Source organism: Haplochromis burtoni, unplaced genomic scaffold, assembly GCF_018398535.1.
Source record: "Haplochromis burtoni strain Fernald_Lab_line unplaced genomic scaffold, NCSU_Asbu1 Contig_9, whole genome shotgun sequence".
NCBI lineage: Eukaryota > Metazoa > Chordata > Actinopteri > Cichliformes > Cichlidae > Haplochromis > Haplochromis burtoni.
In genome coordinates this window covers 2430146-2438932 of record NW_024582370.1, presented here as the reverse complement: position 1 = coordinate 2438932, position 8787 = coordinate 2430146, and the positions used below count along the sequence as shown (strand labels likewise).

General features: G+C 37.6%; 1 protein-coding gene across 1 annotated transcript in view; it reads left to right on the top strand.

The window, feature by feature from the left end:
* The first annotated feature begins 268 nt into the window (after nucleotides 1-268).
* The window catches only part of b4galnt1a (beta-1,4-N-acetyl-galactosaminyl transferase 1a), a 22330-nt gene continuing 13811 nt past the window's right edge, over nucleotides 269-8787 (top strand). Inside the window, exons 1-9 of the mRNA XM_005914764.3 lie at nucleotides 269-395; nucleotides 1986-2197; nucleotides 2272-2454; nucleotides 2874-2980; nucleotides 3309-3346; nucleotides 3447-3627; nucleotides 4724-4816; nucleotides 4919-5106; nucleotides 5632-5772. Coding sequence (XP_005914826.1) covers nucleotides 1986-2197; nucleotides 2272-2454; nucleotides 2874-2980; nucleotides 3309-3346; nucleotides 3447-3627; nucleotides 4724-4816; nucleotides 4919-5106; nucleotides 5632-5772 — 1143 coding nt within the window. The 5' untranslated portion in view covers nucleotides 269-395. The remainder of the gene's footprint in view (nucleotides 396-1985; nucleotides 2198-2271; nucleotides 2455-2873; nucleotides 2981-3308; nucleotides 3347-3446; nucleotides 3628-4723; nucleotides 4817-4918; nucleotides 5107-5631; nucleotides 5773-8787) is intronic.

The window sequence follows — 8787 nt, the reverse complement described above, 5'->3', positions numbered from 1 at the left end:
TGTATATGTTAAGCCTTTGACTCTCCAAACATATTTTCTTTTAACTTCAACCCTTACTATAGTAAATTGTGAGCTTAAAAACAAGTGTGGTTTTGGCAATATATTAATTTGTAACAGTACTGTAGCACCACATGAATTTTACAAAACCACTGAATGGATAATAATCAGGTTTCATTCAGGGGACATTCGGACCTTTCAAAAATGGCCTTCTTTTTAAAGAAAATGTTTTACACTTTGACCAGTCGGAAGCAGTTGGTTTGTAAATGAGGTGTGGCTGTCAGCTGTAGCGTGTACTGACAGCCTAGAACCCACAAACACGTGAACGCACCCTATGCAAAGCTGGTTGGAGAGTTCTCCGCCGTAAAGAACGTCTTTATCGCAGGGAAGCAGCAACAGTAAGAAACATTTCTTTTTCCTGTACTACTGTCACATATCTTCTGAAAAAGTGTAGGCTGCTGGTTATATTCAGAGTGCAGTGGTTTTCTTTCATTTCCCTTTGTAATGGGGCTACAATGTGTGCGAATATGTTGTGCTAAATAGTTTTAATTGTCTAAGAAAATATGAAACGGAGCATTCTCATTTTGCCAAAAACACTAACTAACATTTTTGAATGATCGTTTAGCCCCCAAGTTCATTGTGGTGTACCAAGGATCTAGTTAACTTTGAGCTGATTTGACTAAGGCTCTTGCTAGCACTGGGTTTTGCCTTCAGAGCTTCGTAGATTCAACGATGTTCTAGAAACATTCCTCAAACGACCATGATTTGAACTTCCTGTTCCACTGCATCCCAAAGATTTTCTGTAAAATCTGTTGCGTGAAGTGACTCCGTGATCAATAAGAACAGAAACACTTTTTTAAAGTATTTGCAAGCTGTTTTTAAAGCTGCCTTTCCTGGTTATAAGTACTGCAAATAAGCTACCAAGAGGTAAATAAATATAAAATAATTAGACAGTATCCCATTTCGGTAAGATGTTTTAATATATGTTTTAATATAAAATATTAATTTAATACAAGATATTACGTTTTCAGCTGGATAAATTAAAAGAAAGAAAATTAGATTGTGTGTGTGTGTGTGTGTATATATATATCTATATATATATATATATTATTTATATTATATTTCTTCATACATTCTTATATAGTTCTATACTGTGTATTGTGTATTTTGTTGTACAGTTATTTTATTTTCAACTTTAATTTATATATTTTATCTTATTCTTTCCCAGTTAAATTTACCCTTCATTCTAATTTGTGTTGTACAGTTATTTCATTTTTAACCTTTTTTTTATATTTTATTCCTTCCTAGTTAAATTTACCCTTTTTAATTTTTCATATTTATTTCCTATCTTATTCATAGCCTTTTCCTTTTTTTTTTCTTTAGGTCACGAGCAGTTGTCTAAGCATTTCACTGCATATCGTACTGTGTATGACTGTGTACGTGACAAATAAAATTTGAATTTGATTGTGGTTACACAACCAATGATTTTCCAGTTCAGACCACATAAAATTGTGTCAACAGCAGACCCACATGCTTGAAAAAGAGCACATCCTGTTGACAAGAAAGACAAAATAAGCAGAACAGTAGTAGAGCAGCTCTAAAAAGCTATACTGGAGTTAGAGTTTTGATATAATTTCCTCGTGATGATTTGTGCATCTGCAGCATAATACGTCTTCAAATAAGGTTTGACAGTCCTAATAAAGTTAGGTAAACTTTATCTTTGAAATTATAAGTCTACAAGTTCAATTATTTTATGGTTTAGTACTTTGTACTGTAGTCTTCAGCACATGTTTGCAGTGTGCATGTCTGGCTTTCAGCCTTGCACCTAGATAGGTTTTCCATCGAGCACTAATAAAGTGTAGGCTCATTTCAAGTTTCCAATGACCCACTGAAACACAGTAATTCCAGTGTGAAACACATAATGTCTGTCCCTCCCAAACCACTTTGCTTTATCAACCTGATGATATCGATACAAATTTTCTTTCTAGATGCACAACAGTTCTAGGAAGTGTGTTCAACTTGCTTTGCTTAGTGGAATTCTTCTGGTCGCCCTCTGTTATTTTTGGAAACCTAGCAGCAAAGAAGTTGACATAAGCTCAAGCCAGGTTACGCCCATTAAAAAACTCTTCACTGGGAAAATTGGAGACGCCACAAATGGTTATAAGGACATACCCTACCACATAAAGGAGGAAATGGCAAGGTGTGTAAGTGTGACCTTTTCTTTTAAATTCAAGTTTTTGTTCTTATTACTTAACTCTTTGTTATTTCCAACAGTCATTTGGCTCAAAATGCCTGCGTATGCCAGGCTGATGAAGAAACCTTTCACCTACCATTGTCAAATCTGCTCTTTCCACACGTGTGGGCTCACAATCTTGATCAAGCATTTTTGGAGCTCCACCCTGATCCTGAAAGTGTAAAGCAGCACAGAGCTGATGAGTACAACAACCTTCAAGAAAGGTGAAGCATGTTTTGCATCTTTTGATTAAATAAGGAATGGTGTATAAGATTTTAGATGACAATCTGGAAATTTTCCCACATCAAGCAACTGAGCAATTTTTTTTGTACAAAAGCAAGACCTTTTTTTTTTTCTTTTTTTCTTTTTTAAACCTTTTCGTCCAAGAGGCTTTTAATATACTTAGCAGAACGGCATTCTTGATACAATCTGCAATTGTCTATGATCATATTTTAAAGTAAGATATTATTTTAGATATACAAGAGGATACATGAATTTAGGTTTTTAGATGTCACCTGTTAAATTCACTATCAAGCCTGAGTTGATCAAATAAATTGTACTGCTCTAAGTGTACAGACTACAACTGTAAAAACTCACAGCTTTTATGTTGTAGTGTGTGTATATCATTGTCATGTTTCCAAAGGTCCTACAATCCTGCAGATGTGCTTAATGTAGCTGAGGCCAACAGTCCTCTTCAGTATCCTACCCAGGGGGTGCTGGTGCGACCCCTAAAGACAATCATCATTCCTGGTAAAGGCATATTTAACATGCAAAAAAACATTGAAACCCAGTCTAACTTTTACCTTTAAAAGGTCAGTTACACTGGGCCCTACTTTGATTGAAAACACTGTGCATGGTATAATACAGGATGCAGAACAATCACAGGAAGGTTAAGTGCATGTGTGGTCATTTTATTTAAAGCTACAGAAAGCAAAACAAAACTTAATTGTCTGTGTTCTACATGAGCACTTTCTTGTTAAAAAGAGGAAATAAAACTGCTGTTTAAATGGGTGCATATTTTCAAATCTTCTATTTATATAAATTCACTTTGTCTCCAAAAATAACCGTTTCTCTGCAGGTTTAGCCCTTAAAGAAGAAACAAGATCAGTTCACATGGTAATGCCTCAATTATTGTCTTGCATTTTTTTTTTTTGTCATCATTTTAAATATGATTATTTTAAATTCTTTTTTGCAACCAATGCTTATCCTGTAACAGGTATCTTTGACTGCAACACTTGGAAGTTTTGATGTTGCTGCTAAGGTGGACATGGTCTCCATCCAGGGAGTGGGAGAGAAGAACATGGTTCTGTCGAGTCCTCTTCTCTCTGCTCTGAACAAACAACTGCAGTTTGTCACCTATACAAACATCGTGTTTCATCCGAAGACAGCAGACACAAGTAAAGCTATGATGTAGATATGAAACTGATACTAAAAGTGCAATGTAGAATGAACCTGTTTGAACATATAAACAGTTAGTGCACCCCCACCCACAATGAGACGAAAGGAAGGCAAAGTTTGGTATGTAACTTTATACAAGCAATTATTTTCTTATCTATTAAATAAATAAATGGGCATTAGAATACAAATTTAAGGAGATTTAAACTCAAGTAGATTTTTTAAAGCATTGACAGTATTTGATTAAAGAGCTTACACATGCTAGCTAAGCATTAACCATTACAGAATGATAGATGATATCCGTGAACTGGAGGTTACAGATGGCAGTCTGACAGCCGTGTGCATGTTACGTTTACTGCTATTTCTTGACTCATTATGTATTTCAGGAAGTTAAAATGTAAGTGTACTATTCAGTTTTTTTCAGCTCCTAGTTGATGATAACATCAGCATATGTCACACTTGTAAAGACAAGAAAGAAACTACTTTAATCAGATCAGAATACTCAGAACTAAATTAAATAAATTGAAATATTACAATGTTTATAAAGTATAAGAAATAGCTCTAATATATACAAATAGGACTGACCACAACACAAATAATAAAAACATCTTGAGCATTGTCTGACATATGTTGAAGGAACTCGGCCACCTCAGAAAATAGAGACAACTTTGGCCTTTCCTGTAGAGTGCAGTGGTGTTTTTAACCCAGTCCAGTTTATTATCTATATGTAATCTGAGGTATTTGTAGTCCTCCACATCGACCCCCTGGATTGAAACAGGGGCCTTTGGTCTTCGTCCCGTTGAGCTGCAGATGATTCTGCTCGCACAAAGGAGTCGACCAATGTAATGTTTGAGGAATGTTCTTGTCCAGAAAGTTCCAATAGAAATTAAACTTGACCACATGGTTTAAAAGCCAATGAAGTAGGTGAGTGAAGGCTTCCCCAGTGTTGGTTTTTTTTTTTTTTAAGACATGTCATTGAGGATGGGGCTGTGCTTAGGCAAATGCAGCTTACAGCTTCATGTGCAAAGGTTATTTTCACAACGATAACTGCCCATAAATTCTGCCTTTATCATTTTGTTTGTTTGTTTCATTCTGCAGTTCAGTTTGCAACTAAAGATCACCAGTCATTTTTCACCATCAAAATTGAACACCGAAACAATCCGAAACTTTACAACTCGGGATACCAAAAAGGTTCGTGAGCAGTTACTATGAACATATGTAAAGTTTAGCTTTTTGATGCACAGTGTTTAAAAGTCACATGAGTATTTAATTTGTTGTTCTTGTTTCCCTTAGAGTACAATATTACAGCTCTAGTTACCATCGCCACCAAGACCTTTCTGCGCTATGACAAACTGAAAGATCTCATTGACAGCATAAGAAAATATTATCCCACCGTCACTATTGTGATAGCAGATGATAATGAACATCCTCAGCCCGTGACTGGTCCTCATATTGAACACTACATTATGCCATTTGGAAAGGTAAACAAGTTACTGTTTCTGTATGTAATGACCTGGGCCCTATTCCAGGAAGCAAGGTTAGTGAAAAACTCTGAGTTTGTTAAGCCTGAGATGAAGGACACTCTGGGAGTTCCAGAAAGAGAGTTAACTTCAATAACTGGAATAACAGACTGTGAACTTAACCTGCTTGCTGGCAGGTTTTCTCCAACAATCTGAGTTCGTCTCCAACTCTTCCCCTTCTGCTTCACTTTAACCACCTTGCTTACTTTATTTGTAGGACCCAAATGCAACATATTTACTTTGTTTTTGTGTTTTTTATTCAATTTAAAAATGCCCTCAAACTTAATACTTTTATCTTTAGTTTGTGCCACCTATTTCCTTGTTGCTATGGTGAATCCTAGTATCAGAGCTCCCCTGATAATCGCTTTCTTCTCTCTGCCCAAAACTGTTCTGGAACCAAAACTCAGTTGCTCATCTCAGTCAGTTTGACCTGCTTTGCCATTTTTACTGTGGTTATTCTATTATTGATTGCTTTTGTTTATACAGGGTTGGTTTGCAGGTAGAAACCTGGCAGTGTCTCAGGTAATCACCAAATATGTACTCTGGGTGGATGATGATTTCATCTTTACCGCAAACACCAAGTTGGAGAAGATGGTGGACATCCTAGAAAAGACCACTCTGGATCTGGTAAGACGATGCAGTTGTTTTTGTTTGTTTTGATTTGTTTTTAAAGTGAGCTTAAAGGAGTGGCCTGAAACTTCATGCAAATATGCAAACTAGTAATTAGAAAAGCAAAGCGCAATGTCACTGTGCCCTTACAATCTTTGATTATGAGCAGAATATTCAGTTGTTGCTGAAAGAAATTTAATCACTAGAATTACCGTTTTACAAGATTAACTTGTAAAATACAAGTTAACTTCCTTTTCGTGTCATAATTTTCTGCCACTGTATGTTTCTATTTATTCATTCATTCATTTATTACTTATAGTCAGGAGCAGAAGGGAAATGGTGACTGCGTTTTACATTTCTTTTCCCTGAAATTGCCCTGATGACAAGTCTTGGGTGCCAGTTTTGGAAGTGCAGTGATGATGTAGATCTAAACTACCAGTCAAAAGTTTTAGAAAACCCAATTTTTTTTTTTTTTTTTTTTTTTAAATTGAAAGTCATGCAGTTTCCTGTTCGCCGCCTATCACAAAAGCTGTTGTGGCTTTGGGTCTGCCAGACCTCTTCCTGTCAGTTTGTGTCCCTTTACTTGTACTCACGCACACCTTGACTTTCCTTGCAAAGTCTCTGTGGGAAAGATTTTTTTTGCTAGCAACACACTACTTTCTGCAGTACAATACTGTTCAACTGATGCTCACGAGCGTATGGTACCACAGTGTGTTTCAACACTGCTTTTATGCAGACAGAGGGGGTTTGTAAGTAATCCAGAAAAGCTGGAAAACCTGTAGCAACTTGTAGCACCAGCTTTCAAAGCTTGCTCAACCTCCATTGCTGCAGAACAGCTTTAAATTGTTATCCCATTTTGTGTTCCCTGAAAAGGCCTTTTTGTATAATTCTGAAATGTACATTATTTTTCAGTTTTGGGTAACCTTACCTTCTTTTTTTTTTTTCCCCCTCTAAACCTCTGGCAGTTCACCACTGACCTGTACCATTTCAAGCTATTCACTGGGCTTCATGAAAATTGCAATAAATAACGGGAAAATTGGAGTATGCTACAACTTTTGATGGATAATTTGTATATTTGACACATTTTGTCCTCTTTGTCCACGGTGTTCTACCATGCAGGCAACGAATGCAAACAATGTAATTGTTTGTATGCCGGCTTGCACACATACGCGAGAGGCACGAGAGTTCTTTACTGATGTTTACTGTGCTTCTCTTAATGTACACAGGTACACCGTAGAACTGGTGAATGCATATGTACAAGGAAATTATATTTCAGCAAACATATTGCAATATAAAATTCACAAAATATAAACAAACATACCACTTTGGCCTGCAAGTAGACAAACGGTGTATTTGGAACTTAGGACTTGTTATTTCTTCTTTGACATTCACCATGAGCAGCTTCTGACCTTTTTTCCCCCAAAACAGGAAGTGACCTCTGCCCTTACCTTAAACTTAGAAAACTTTAACCGATTATTTACCATGTATCAAATTAACAGTACCAATCCGGTATGCAAATAATAATAATAATATATTATCATGCCGTTTACAACTACGTGAATGTACTAATTGCTGTCATTTATTACTGTTACTGAAGGTCCGCGGCTCCGAACCGTAGTAAAGGGACCTCTGGCTAATACGTCGGGCTCGTAGCCGAAAACTAGCTTTACTTTGTTGTCTGGGTCAACTTTGCTATTGTGACCAAGTGGTCGGCGGGGTTATAAACAAAATAATAAACTTGACAACGCCACCTAGGGGAATTGCACCCCCAGGAAATATATTTAAGATAAATAGATATAAGGAATAAAAAGGAGTCCGCACAGATTCAAGGATGCACACTGAGGCAGGTTGGCTTCCAATACTAAAACAGTTTTATTTATAGAAAAAATAAATAAAATATTAAAAGTCAAGATGTAGCGTCATTATTGACAGTGTCCTACAGTAAAAAATAAAACAATCGTGGAACTTGGACTTACCAGCAGCCGTGGAACCAAAAGAAAATCACACAAAAAAGAATCACTGCAGCCTACCCAGTGCTGTACAAAAGAAAGTGTGAAAACGACCCACCACCTGAGGTCCCAGGGCCACTGGCTCGTCCTCCGTTCACTGAAATAAAACACAGAAAAATATGTTAAAAAGGATAAAAAGGACACTGAGCGTCAGGCTCGCTACAGATCATCAAAAGACTAAAACACACTTTAATAAAAGAAATCACACACGCACACACAGGAAAGGCTTATACCCCACGGGTCAAACTACCACTCGTGCTGGTAATAATTATTCTCAGGCGTAGGCCGGTCTGGCTCCCCACCGGCTGAGACCGGCAACCCAGGCGATTTGGAGTCTCAGCACGACGCTCGGGCAGAGTGTCACTTCTGCCCGATCACAGAAGCGTGGGTACGAGCAACAGTCCAAAATAAAATAGAAGAACACCAGGCTAAAAAAAAAAAAAAAAAAAAAAAGCCTACTTAATAAAGACAAGACAGCAGCTAGGCAGGCGTCTCGACTCTTTGCTTAAAAGTCAGGCAGTTGGTCCCTGAGAAGGTGCAGCAGCAATCAAACCCTACAAACAAAAAAAGGCAAAGATAACCTTAATCGTCTCTAATTTACAAATACTAGCAGCTATAATATAAGCGGGCTTACCCCAAGACTGGAGGCGCTGTACTGTACGGTGAACGCAACTCACGCGTCTCTCCACCACAGCTGGAGTAAAGAAAGAGAAACAGCCGCGCTGTAGCGGGCCCCAGAATTATGACTACCAGTTGCTGACTTTTGAGAGAAAGAGGTCGAAAGGAGGCCTACCTGTAGCAGTCACATAATCCGATTGTATCGGTAAATTAACCAATAGGCCAGCATTTACTGCTGTATCGCACCAGAAGCTCGGGAGGAATGATCCAATAAAAAACTGGCTTCCCTTTATACAGGTAAACACCCCCTGTAATCAATATGCAGGTGGGTTCCTAATTAACCCAATCACATGATACAAGGAGCGAGTGCAGCGGAAAGAGAGCGAGGGTGGTAGAGCGAGCGAGA